At 39.3% G+C, this 13,017-nt stretch overlaps 1 protein-coding gene across 7 annotated transcripts in view; it reads left to right on the top strand.

Moving 5' to 3' along the window:
- NAALADL2 (N-acetylated alpha-linked acidic dipeptidase like 2) overlaps positions 1-13,017 on the top strand; it is a 649,741-nt gene that overhangs the window by 412,403 nt on the left and 224,321 nt on the right. For all 7 annotated transcript variants that reach the window (XM_081328125.1, XM_081328124.1, XM_081328126.1 and 4 more), the window contains exon 6: positions 1,402-1,545. In XM_081328125.1, the coding sequence (XP_081184251.1) occupies positions 1,402-1,545 (144 nt within the window). The remainder of the gene's footprint in view (positions 1-1,401; positions 1,546-13,017) is intronic.

Here is a 13,017-nt window from a genome sequence, read left to right as displayed (position 1 = left end):
TGCTTTCTCTATTTGCAGTCTCTGATTCTTTTTTCTCCAGTCCTGAAGATCCCTTTTTAAACCCATCATGCTATTTAAACAACCATCCTTTGAAGTTAATAATGTGGGGTGGAGAATCAGTCAAGGTCACGGCATTTATTCAGGGATGTCATGTTGTAAGACTTTTGCTCTACTCCATACTAATGGAGCTATGGGAGATTAAGATGCATTGAATGTGCCTTCCTATTTAGCATGAGTGTTAAGCCCCTGGGAGAAATTATTCAGATAGAAGTCTTACTTTTACTTTAGACCACAGGTGTCAAACTCAATCGTGTCACGTGATGTATCGTGACGTATCACGATGTTTTTTGTCTTTGCGGAGCTGGCGTGGGCATGGCCTGTGTGCGATGCATCCGGCCTGTGGGCCACCAGTTTGACACCCCTGCTTTAGACTGACATACCATATTGGAAGAGCTTCTGAAAAGGACAACAAAGGCGATATGTAGAATAGAAATTGTGTCCTCCCCAGATGGACAATATTTGGCATTCAAAAGAAAAGTTGGAAGGGGAATAGGATAGCCCTTTTGAAGGATACAGCCAAGGAGAACCAATGTCATCTTAGATGGCAAAGTGCAGAACAGTGAACTGAAATCACAAAAGGGCCCATTCCAGCTGTCAAAAGAAAGGACAAATTTCCTCACAGAGCACTTCAACAATGGAACCAGCCCATGTGATGGACTTGCCTTCACCAAATGTGTTCAGACAGAGGCTGATAAAACATTTATGGGGGAAAGGAACCATTTTCAGGTGTTTGTGTTTGAGGGACAAAATGTCTAACGTGCATTTCTAAAATGTGGGCTTGTGGCAATTATTTTAGTTGTGATGTGATGAGTTGTATGTGTTCATTTACTGACCATTCAAAGTTACAATGGCATTTTTCATACTTAGGACTGTTGCAGCACATCCCCATGATCACATGATCAAAATTCAGACACTTGGCAACTGACTCTTATTTATGATGGCTGCAGTGTCCCGGGTCATGTGATCCCCTTTTGCAATCTTCTGACAAAAAAGTCAATGTGGAAGCCAGAGTCACTTAACAACCATGTTCCTAACTTAACATCTGCAGTGCTTCACTTAACAATTGTGGCCAGAAAGGTTGAAAAATGGGGCAAAATTTACTTAACAATTGTTTCATTTAGCAACAGAAATTTTGGGCTCAATTTTGGTCATAAGTCAGGGACTACCTGTAATTGTACTATGCAAATACAGGGAAATGGAACAAAGATTTTGATAATTGTCTGTTACTTTTTTTCTTCTCTCTCTCTCTCTCTCTCTCTCTCTCTCTCTCTCTCTCTCTCTCTCTCTCTCTCTCTCTCTCTCTCTCTCTCTCTCTCTCTCTCTCCCCTCAACTTTTTGCAGATGGAAGCTATAAACAACACCAGCCAAACCTCACTTCTCTATTAGTGCAGACTATTTCAGTGATGCTGGTCAGGAAGCTGTTCATTTCCCTTGAGGAAGCCAGTGAAAATGAAGTTTGCCAGCCACTGAGATTGCCTTTTGCAGGTATCACCTTCTTTCGCTCACACTCTATTTCTCAATTTTATTTCCTTTGTTAAATATTGGGTGCTCTTTAAGGCCACCAAATGTTTTACATGTTGGGTTTTTGACCAATTGCAACCATATTTATTAGGAAACAATGAGGAGACACAACGTGGAAGCTTGCCAAAATAAGGGGGCAAATTATGTGAAGCACATCATATGAAAAACCCATTTTAATATGTGTGCATGTTGTGCATATCGTGTTTCAGAGGCTAGGTAAAGGTAAAGGTTCCCCTGCACATGCGTGCTAGTTGTTTCCAACTCTAGGGACTGGTGCTCATCTCCGTTTCAAAGCCAAAGAGCCAGTGCTTGTCCGAGGACGTCTCCGTGGTCATGTGGCCAGCATGACTAGACACCAAAGGTGCATGGAACGCTGTTACCTTCCCACCGTAGTGGTCCCTATTTTTCTACTTGCATTTTTACGTGCTTTGAAACTGCTAGGTTGGCAAAAGCTGGGATGAGTAACAGCCGCTCACTCTGCTACGCAGCACTCAGGATTCGACCCGCCAAACTGCCAATCTTCTGATCGACAAGCTCAGCGTCCTAACCCACTGAGCCACCATGTCCCTTGTTTCAGAGGGTAGTTTAACACAAAAAGAAACAAACAAAATAGCTTCATATAGCTGTCACTTATAACCAGTGGGTGCTATGTCTGCCACAATCTAGCTGATGGGAAATCAAATATCAGGAGTAGCAAATCTCTTAGTACCAAGCATTAAAGTCCAATGCATGACATTGACTAAAAAGCCCCTGATAGTAAGTACTTTCATGATAAATATGCTTGGGTAACTACAATGCGGTTTGATAAGACTTTTCTGGACAGTACACAATATCATTTAAAGTAGCAGAACATCAAAGCATAGTCTTGGGCATCTACTTAAAATCTATATAAATCTCTGCATATGTATATTCTGTAACTTGAATCTTCCTGATGCTTGGTTTTTGTTTTCCTTCCATGTAATCATATTTGAATGGAAGGAAAAAAGTATTTGCCAAAAAAATGAAGGGGTCAACTTATTTTCCAAAGAGCCAGAGGGCAGGCTAATGAAGGAGAGAAGCAACCTGGAATTAAGGAGAAACTTTCTACAGTAACAGGGAGAACTGTTAGCAAAATAAAGAAAATGGTTGTGCAAAGTGCTTCCTGAGTTATCAAGAACCTGCACAGGTAAAAGCGTACTGAGAATAGTAAGAGTCACACAGTAACTACACAGATACACTGAGTTGTGATAAACAGGAAAAAATACTTTACTGTAAAAACAAAAACACAATCCGAATAAACAGTCCAGGTCATACACAGATAAACAACAGCAACAGTTCAGGGAGTATCCAAAATACAATGTCTTCTTACTGGTCTGAAGGTCAAGTAGACAGTTCCTAAGGTTTAACACAGTAGTAAGCCAAAAAGCAAAAACAATGAGAGCAAAGAGAGAGAGAGAAGCCACGTTCCTAGCTCCCTCTTATGGCCGTTGGAAAAACTTACACACCCGTTGGCCAATTAGCACCTTAAGGTTATAACATCATGGTTTACCATATTTTCAGGCGTATAAGATGACTTTTTAACCCATGAAAATCTTCTCAAAAGTCGGGGGTTGTCTTATACGCCCAGTCGTCTTATACACCAGAAAATAGTAAATCAATCCTCAGGAGCGGAGATGTTAGTGGAAACGGACAAATCCAGTGCTCGAGAACGCTGAAAGACGGCCTCCTCATAAATAAACTGACCAGCCCAACTGAGGCTGAGGCTCCAACTTACCAGCGTCCTAGGGCAGCAGCCCTTTTTTTTTTTTTTGAAGGGAGCGGGAGTTAAGCGCGTGCTGAGCCGCTGGCGCTCCACAAGCACGATAGCTCAAGGGAGCATGGGAAGCCAGGCGGAGGCCGACCTGACATGTTCGTGCAGAGCTAAGCTTCACCTGACCCTGGGAGTTTGACTTCAGGGCATGGTGCCATGGCAGACCTACAGCAACACCCGCCCGGGAAGGCGCAGCTCGGGAATTGTGACAGGCAGACCGCAGCGGAAAGCTGGCGCTGGGGCTTCAGCAGCCCGGGGTCGCCCCTCCACCCTGAAGTAGAAGGCGGCATTGGGGAGGGTGTGTGTGTGAATCTTAAACTTGTGGCGCAGGGCTGAGCCTGTTTTTTTCGCCCCCACTCCTCCGCTGCCTTGTTCATTAACTAACCTATGGAAAGAACTGCCTTCTTTCAAACCTGGTGCCTTCCCGAAGTGTTGGGCCACAATGCTTGTCGCTCCTGGCCGAAACAGCCAGCGCGTGTGGCTGAAGTAGAAGAGGGCGCCAAGGCGAGAGGAGACGAGGTTTAGGCGAGGCAGAGCAAAGCTGATCTCAAGGCCAAAAGCTCTTGATAAACCTTCACCTAATTGAGAAGCAGCCCTGACTTCCTGCTTATGTCTGGCAGAAGCAGTTTGTTCGCTTTGTCTAGACAGGCACAATCATACCAAAGAGAATGCCTGTGGAGATTCTCAGTCATGCAGGTCATGGTTGTGTTTTTTTCCAAAAGGCAACTGAACTTTCTTGGTGGTTGTTTTTTTTTTTTCCCCTGTGCAAACGTTTTGCTTCTCATCCAAGAAGCTTCTTAGTTCAACTAAAGAAGCTTGCTTGGATGAGAAGTGAAAACATTTTCAAAGGAAAAAAAAACCCAAGAAAGGCCAGTTGCCTTTTGGAAAAAGCACCTTTGGGACTACCAAAGAGTGTTATCATTAATAAGTGTGAGTGTTACAAATATGCAAATAAAATCTACATCAGTCAGTCAAGTCAATAGTACTGTATTCCTACATTGCCTCATAACTACAAGTGTGCTAAAGCTCACAACATACTAGAAATGCATCTTTTTTGTATGTCAGTCAACTGGAGAGAGCTGGACATATCTAGAAGATTCTGCTACTGAGGACATTTATAAAATAAAAATAAGGTCACAGTTTAATGGCTTGCTAAGCTGTGCACAAATAAAAATAGGCTGGGTTTATTTAGAAAGATCAGAAGCAAACAATGAATGTTAAACATCAAGACTCTGTATATCCAAACAGCTAAGATAAAAGTGTCATTGTCTCTTTTTGCCTAAGATGCTGAGAATCAAAACATTTTGGTTAAATCAGTCTTTCCCTAGCTTGGCATTCTCCAGATGTGTGAAAATTAAAATTCTCAGCCAGAACAATTTTGAGCATTGTTAACTCTAAGGCAACTGAGGAGCACCACATAGGGAAAACTACTTTTTAACCCATGAAAATCTTCTCAAAAGTCAGGGGTCGTCTTATACGCCCAGTTGTCTTATAAGCCGGAAAATACGGTATATATTTCCAACCCAACCAGGTAGGCTAGAACCATATGCCTAACAAGAACAATTAACCATTGGAACAGCTTCCCTTTGGTCGTTTTGGGTGCTTCATCACTGGAGGATTTTAAGAAGAGACAGGACAGCCACTTGTCTGAAATGGTATAAAGTCTCCTACTTGAGCAGGGGGTTGGACTAGAAGACCTCCAAGGTCCCTTCCAGCTCTATTCTATTCCAATTCTAACATGTGAATCTCAGAGATTGCCTGACTGATCTGCAGTCTTCTCGGTAAGGTTTTCCAGAAGTGGTTTGCCACTGGGACAAAGATTGGATTAAGGTCACCCAGATGACTTCCTGCCCAAGACAAGACTAGAACTCGCGGTCTCTCAGATTTTAGCTTGAAGCCTTAACCACTACATCTAGCTTGTTCTCAGTTTTTCCTTAGTTTTCTAATCTCAAATGTTTTGAACCCTTGGAGAATTTTAGAGAAAGACATTCTGATCTGAATGCTCTTATGCTGCTATACTCCAAACATTGTGGACTACAGCTGTCACAAACTACAACCTCTGATCTTGTTTGGTGTATGGGAGTTGCAACCTCACACAGGGTCTAGCATGCCACCTAATCTATAGTGCTCAGGGCCATATCATTTACTAGAAAAAAATATTTGGGATGACATTTTTTGTTCTGCTTTTTTTGTTCCAATCATCTCTCTCTCTCTCTCTCTCTCTCTCTCTCTCTCTCTCTCTCTCTCTCTCTCTCTCTCACACACACACACACACACACACACACACACAGTGATAGAAAGAGAGTAATAGTAATATTTATTCAATTAATGACACACACAGGGAGAGTATATTCTGCGCTTTAGCAAATTGTAGCTCTAATGTTTAATGTTTCATCTCAGAATAAATGCCATGAAAGGCTGTTTCTAAATTTAGTTTGCTGTATCTTTAGCATCTGGATTATTTAATGCAGCTATTCTGAACAGTGGGCAGACAAAACCAACTTATTTAATAAATTAAAATAAGAACGTTAATAATTCTTATTAAAATGAAAGTAATGATGATATACTGTAATACAGTCAAAACTGCTTCTTTTAAATAAATAAATAAATCAGCTAGATATTGGAGAAAAAAATTAAACATATTCCATATACTAAAATTCTGCTTCTGTGAGGAAAAAGGGAATGATTTCTTTTGGAAAAAAAGTAGGCTATAATTTTAAAATAGCATCTCATATATGCAGCTTACTAAAGAGAGCAGAGTATGTCACACTGTTCAAATGTTGCATTTATGACAAAGGGAAGGGATTACCAGTGTTCTGTGGCATTGCTACATCTGATCCAACTTTGAAGACAGCGTGTTAGGTAATAGATATGCCTATTATCTAAAAGCACACCATTCTTTTTCTACTTCACACTGCTTCCACATACCCTTTAATCAAGAAAACATCTGATTATATGGCACCTTTACTTATTAATTATATCATGAGTTTTAAAACACTTTGCATGTAATTATTTCAGATGCAATGGAAAGTATGACATTGTTCTCCTTAAAAAAAAAAGATCAAAAGCAGAGTTCTTCACCTGTTGCCATTTATATTTATTACCATATTCACTTGCGCCAGTAAGTTTTTCCCATTGCTCATTTGTGATTCCACTCTGTGCTGTGGGACAGTGATTGTTAAGAGCCAGTTGGCAAGATCTAAAAAGGATGATGAGAACAAATGTGAATAAGTTATACATGTGGTGGATGGCTGTGATTACTTCATCATGAGCACACCCTGGAGATTAAGCTATATTCCGTGTGGCACTGTTTATATTACAATCTTCATGGTGACTAATGCAGGGATTAGATTTTCAGCCCAGTTTAATTTGCTCAATTAGAGAATGGGTTAGAGAGGAAGCCATCTCAAAGACTGAAACAGGAACAAAATTCCCTGAAGTTCCTCAGTTCTTTTTTTTTAAAAAAACAAAAAACAAAACCTAATTTAGAAGTAGAGAAGACTGGGAGGGAATGTTTATTTTGTATGGTAGGACCACCTTAAGAATACTTTGATAGGCTTAGATATATTGAAAAACTAACCAAATCATCTATGCAACCTAGACCAAGAAATTTGGAGAGTACAGTAAGTATAAAGATTTTAGTGATTGTATGACAGAGGTGATGCATGTGTTAGAAAAACATACCGCTAACTCTATACACTTATGCAGATCAAAACACCAAAATCAGTCTTCAAATTCTCTTTCTACAAAAGTCTCAAATGGTAGCTAAAAAGTAAAATCTATTTGAAATTGAGTTTAACTCCTGGTAGATATATGGAGTGATTCAACTACAATAACTTGGTTAATCAGCTACAACAACCTAAGAATGGAAAACAATAAAATAATATCCTACTAATATATGTATATATGTTATCATGTGCAACAACATCAATAATAAGAAATAATAAATTATTTTCATTTAGGAACTTTTGAAAGACATGATTATCTGTTTACAAAATATTCTGCCAAATTGGAAACAATCTTGGTCTTCATTCTTCAGAGAGAAAACATGAAGGTTTGAGAATCAGTGTAAACTATATATTAGGAATTGAGACAGGAAAGACTCTACTGTGCTAGTGCTATACAGTTTCTAATGAAAAAGTAATGTCTACATATTAAGAATGAGGAGACTTATGCAGAAAACATGCAAAACAATAAATAATTTTATTCCTATGCCTGCTAAACCATTTTGTGTCATCATCTGATGACTAGAAGATCACTTATAGCTTCCGGACATATGTAGGACAGAGCTAGGCTTGAAAATCAAACATTATTTCCTTTTGGCATAGCTGCAGGTTGTAAATGATGAATGGTCAGGGTGTATATAAAATCTCTCCCAGTCCATACCAACTTTATCAAACAAGAAGATCCATCCTTTCTCAAGGCTGCCATTGGCAACTAAAATTAACCAAAAAGTTTTAATTCTAATGCATGCATAATACTGAATTCCTATTATTTTTTTATTTTTTATTTTAATTCCATTTATATCCCGCCCTTCTCCGAAGACTCAGGGCGGCTTACAAGCTTAGCAGTAGCCTTCATTCTATGTATATGCCTGCTTATTAGGGCTTTCACACACACACCAAGCGGCATTATTACAAAGTCAGCTTATTGCCCCCAACAATCTGGGTCCTCATTTTACCTACCTCGGAAGGATGGAAGGCTGAGTCAACCTTGAGCCTGGTGGGATGCGAACCTGCACTAATTGCAGGCAGCTGGTGCTACTTAAGGAGGCATTAGCCCACTACTCCACCAAGGCTCAACCTAGTAGGTGGCAACTCTTGAAAAACTCTGAGAAGAATTATTACTTGAGTGAACCAAAAATGAAGATGGTCATATCTGATCAGCATTTTGAAAGCCCCAAAATTGGAAGTCCACAGACTATCCTGAAAGAAAGCAATAATGACACTTAGGTTTTTGAATTGTTATATGGCAGTTCTATTATTATGATTTCTTTTGCCTCACAGCTCCAACCTAGGAGCGTTAAGCAGGGCTCAAGTCGCTATTGCAATAATTGTGTATTCAAATTTCTTTTTTGCTGACAAAGAGTTAAAGAGTTAAACGGGAGACTAGAATAGCAATTTTGAGCTTTTTTGCTCTCATCAGCTAGCCATACTCTTTGTGGAATTCAAACCTGGGCAACCTTGCATACTAGGCAGCTGTATTAACCTCTAGGCCACCAGCTCTCCTCTTCTTTTTGTCATATGTGTGTGTGTGTGTGTGTGTGTTTGTTTGTTTGCATGTGTGTGTGTGTATACATACATATATATATATATATATATATATATGTTAAATGCTTGTTAACTATTTAGATTACCTTGCTAGGCCCCTTTGTTAGCAATCTAAAAAATTTACACAAATATGAGCTGTCACTGTTGTGACTACTGCCTGTCGATGGCCTTCGGTTAGGCTGAAACAGGAAATAAAGATTTGTCCCATGTTTGGGGCCTAGCAAAGTAATCTAAATAGTTAACAAGCATTTAACACATATCTCCCTTGCTTCTCAGCTAACAAAGCGAGAGAGAGCCTGTGGCTTAGAGGTGAAAACAACTGCCTAATGTGCAATCAGCCCAGGTTCAAAACTCAGAAGGGTATGGCTGACTGATGAAAACAAATAAGTTTGAAATGCATATCAGTCTCCCTTTAATTCTTTGTTAGCAATCTAACAAATTTACACACACATACACACACACACACACACACACACACACACACATATATATATATATATATATATATATATATATGGATCTTTGGTCATTTGGGAAACAAACATATATCAATTACAGAGTAAGTAAGTATGTTCTTCTAACATATTTGTCATCTCTGTCATACAGTCACTAAAACCTTTATAGTAATGTGCTCTCCAAATTTCTTGGACTAAGTTGCATAGTTGATTTCACCCACCAAGACCATTCTTCTAAACTCCTATGTCTTAATATCATCTGGGGTCTTTCAGTCCCTTTTTTCCATAATTGTTGACCTCTATGAAAGCAAACAGTGGATTGCATTGTTAGTCTAGATTTTCACAGCTACTAAAGATGAGATTTGTACTGTCAGGTCTGGTTTCAAATCTGCTTTGACAAAGCTACCAACAGGGCTAGCAAAATGTCAGCACATATTCATTGCCTCAGACAGCATCATTACAGATATCATTTCCCCAAGATAAAAGAGAGCTTTGATGTATTTTTAAAGATTCTGTTCCATTTGGAATGGCCCTAGGGGAATAAAGCTTTTTTTAATCATTGATTTCTTTTTAATCAATCAAAATATATTTGGAGGTGGGAAAGGAATCCAGCAAATTACATGAAGAATCATGGAAAAAAGAAAACAGTATAATATGTCTGTAATAAGAGTTCTAACTTTTCCATAAACTATGCTGACAAAAGCATTGGATATGAAAGTTTACAATATATTCAACATTCTCTCTGCAGCCCTTGATTTGCAGCTAATTGTCTTCATAGGCTATTTGATACATTAGCATGCAAGAACTAATTTTGCAGAAATAAATACACCATATAAATGATGTGGTGAGAAATATTTTCCTGCCTTGCTGGCCTGCTGTACAGACAGTGTCTTTTTTGTTAAACGGTACATGTGAAGAACATGTTGGGATAAATTGGTAGCTGTCAAATGCAGAAAATCAGGAAACTCAGACAGTTGAAATGAATATAAAGATTTATTGCAACCTTAAGCTCTCCACAAGAATCTGAACTACTAATGGTCCAAGCAAATTGGGGGTAGATAAGGGTCAATGGAATTCAAGGTGGGCTGGGTTTAGATCTCTTGTGGGTGCGAAGGGACTTGAGGCTGATGACATATTTAACCCCCTCTCTCAGGTTCAGCCTGGTCATCTCCTACACAAGCCTTGTATTCTCTACTCTTTTTGGAGTTGAACTAGTGTGGAAGGAATCAAGTTCTGATATGAAAAGACACACACACAAAATAACTAGTAATATTTAACCGAGTTGTGCATTTTAAGTAGTATAGAACTCCTTCACTAGTCTTAGTTACTAGTAGTCCCTGACTTACCAACAAAACTGTGATCAGAATTTCCTTTGTTAAGCAAGGCAGCGAGCCATGCCTGATTTTATGATCTTTTTTTGCCACGGCTGTTAAGTGAAACCCTGCAACTGTTAAGTGAACCATCCCAATGTTAAGCAAATCCTGCTTTCCCCATTGACTTTGCTTGTCAAAAGATGGCCAGGATGGTTGCGAATGTCAGTCATGGGATCCTGGGATGCTATAATCATTGTAAATACATGCCATTTCCCCAGGGTCCCCATTTTGATCCCGAGACTGTGGGAATGCTGCAACAGACCTAAGTGCAAGAACTGGTTGTAAGTTGAAGATTCCCTGTGTTCCTTGGAATTAACAAGACGGGTAATAGTTTAGTGTTTTAAATTTCCATATGACATTCATATTTGTCATAGTTACCAGATAGTTGAGAATAACATATACACCTTCCCCGTGTTTATCTGCTAAACAGAGGTCTTATTCTTAGTTTCAAGAGCAATTTATCATAGCCAAAGCCATGCTTTTCAGAAGCATATGTTCATTGCATCTGAATATATAAAACTAGGTATCCAGTTCTTTAGATCTCCTTGTAACTCCCACAGCATGAGCTTCAGAGGGGAGAGCAAATTCTGTTAAGAATCCATGTATAACTTTTTCTGCAGAAGTGCAATTAGGTAATTTTAGACTCATCCCTCAATAACATCTTTTATCTCATCTCAGAATATGTTAGGAAAGCTGAGAAGGCTCATCCATTGTTATATGAGACTTTGCACAGGTCGTCCTCGACTTACAACAACAGTTGAGCCCCAGATTTCTGTTGCTAAGTGAGACATTTTTTAAGTGAATTTTGCCCCATTTTACAAACTTTCTGGCCAGGGGATCACAGCAGTTGTTAACTTAGTAACACCGTTGTTAAGTGAATCTGGCTTTCCCGTTGACTTTGCTTGTCGGAAAGTTGCAAAAGGTGATCATGTGACCCCAGGGCACTGCAACGGTCATAATTACGAGTCAGTTGCTAAGCTTCTGAATTTTGATCATGTGACCACGGGGGATGCTGCAATGTCTGTCGTAAGTGTGAAAAATAGTCATTAGTCACTTTTTTTTTCAGTCTGTTGTAACTTTGAATGGTTGTTAAGCAAACTGTTGTGAGTCAAGGACTCCCTGTATTTCTCACCTGAAATTCAGCTTGATGGCATTTCCACTGTTCTGAATTGTGGAAAGGCAGAGAGAACATTCAAAATCATAATCTTTGGCACACAATACATTTATGGATGCCTGGTCTTAAAAATGTCCTACTTAAATGTATATCCTTCCTAATACTTTTGAGTTTTTTTTAGTAACTCTCTTCCCAAGCTAGCTTGGTTATTAGTTTGCACCATTGATGGGATTCAAATATCTGAACAACCAGTTCTCTGTGTGGATGCCACCTCTGGAAGTCCGTTCTGGGCATGGGGAACAAAAAAGTAGCTGCCGAAGTGGTGTGAACCGGCTAAATCCCACCACTAGCTTGTGGGCTTGGCAGAGAAATAGACAGCATTTTAAATGAGCACAGTGAAAGCACCAGGCAGATAAATCTTTGCATTGAGGCTCCCTGGGAACAATCTAGACTTATTATTTATAAAGGATTCCCCTAGGAATCTTGTGAATCTCTTTAAGCAGGCACAGATACAGGCTTGCTCCTGGTATTTTGCTAAGGACATCATCATTCACCTGAGGGACCATATTGTCACTAACAATACAGTGTCCTGTCTCCTCTGCTCTATGGCTTTCTCTAGCTCTACTCATTCCCCCATCCTAAAAGATGGAACTCAACTACCAGATACATGTGTGGATCAAACTTCAGTGGATTAAATACTTATTTATTTATTACTTTAAAATTTATATATCTATCAAATTTGTACGCTGCCCATCTCACTAACCAAAGTGACTATGGGCTGCTTATAGTGTCATAAACACTTAAATATAAAACCATTAAAATTAGCAACAATTAAATATAGACTAGAAATGGTACGGAGTTGAGCTTTTGTCTTCTCAATAACCTCCAGTATAGCATGCCTTCATCGGGACCACAGTCAATTAGCAGAGCAGGTTTAAGGCCCTTCCAGAAAGTCGGAAGTGTGAAGAAAGAACTCACCTTTTCTGGCAAGATACTCCAGAAGGCATCAGAGGAGCTGTCGTGGTGCAGTGGTTAGAATGCAGTATTACAGCTGACTTTGTCCACTGCCAGGAGTTCGATCCTGACCAGCTCAAGGTTGACTCAGCTTTCCATCCTTTTGAGGTTGGTGAAATGAGGATCCAGATTGTTGGGGGCCATATGCTGACTCTGTAAACCACTTAGAGAGTGCTGTAAAAAGAACTATGAAGTGGTATATAAGTCTAAGTGCTATTGCTAATGTTATTCCAAATATATAATACAGACTTTTTAAAAATTAGATTTAATATTAAACACAGAGACAGATATGAGACAGACACGTATATGCAATATTTTCATGTAGTATCAATATATTAAGCTGTCTTAATAGTCAGTATATTAAGCTGTTATCATTGAGACTTTTATAAAATTATTAAACTTATTGTGCAAGATTGCCCAC

The sequence above is a fragment of the Vipera berus genome (genome assembly GCF_964194415.1).
Source record: "Vipera berus genome assembly, chromosome: 5".
NCBI classification, from domain to species: Eukaryota; Metazoa; Chordata; class Lepidosauria; order Squamata; family Viperidae; genus Vipera; species Vipera berus.
This window is presented reverse-complemented; position numbering and strand designations above follow the sequence as displayed.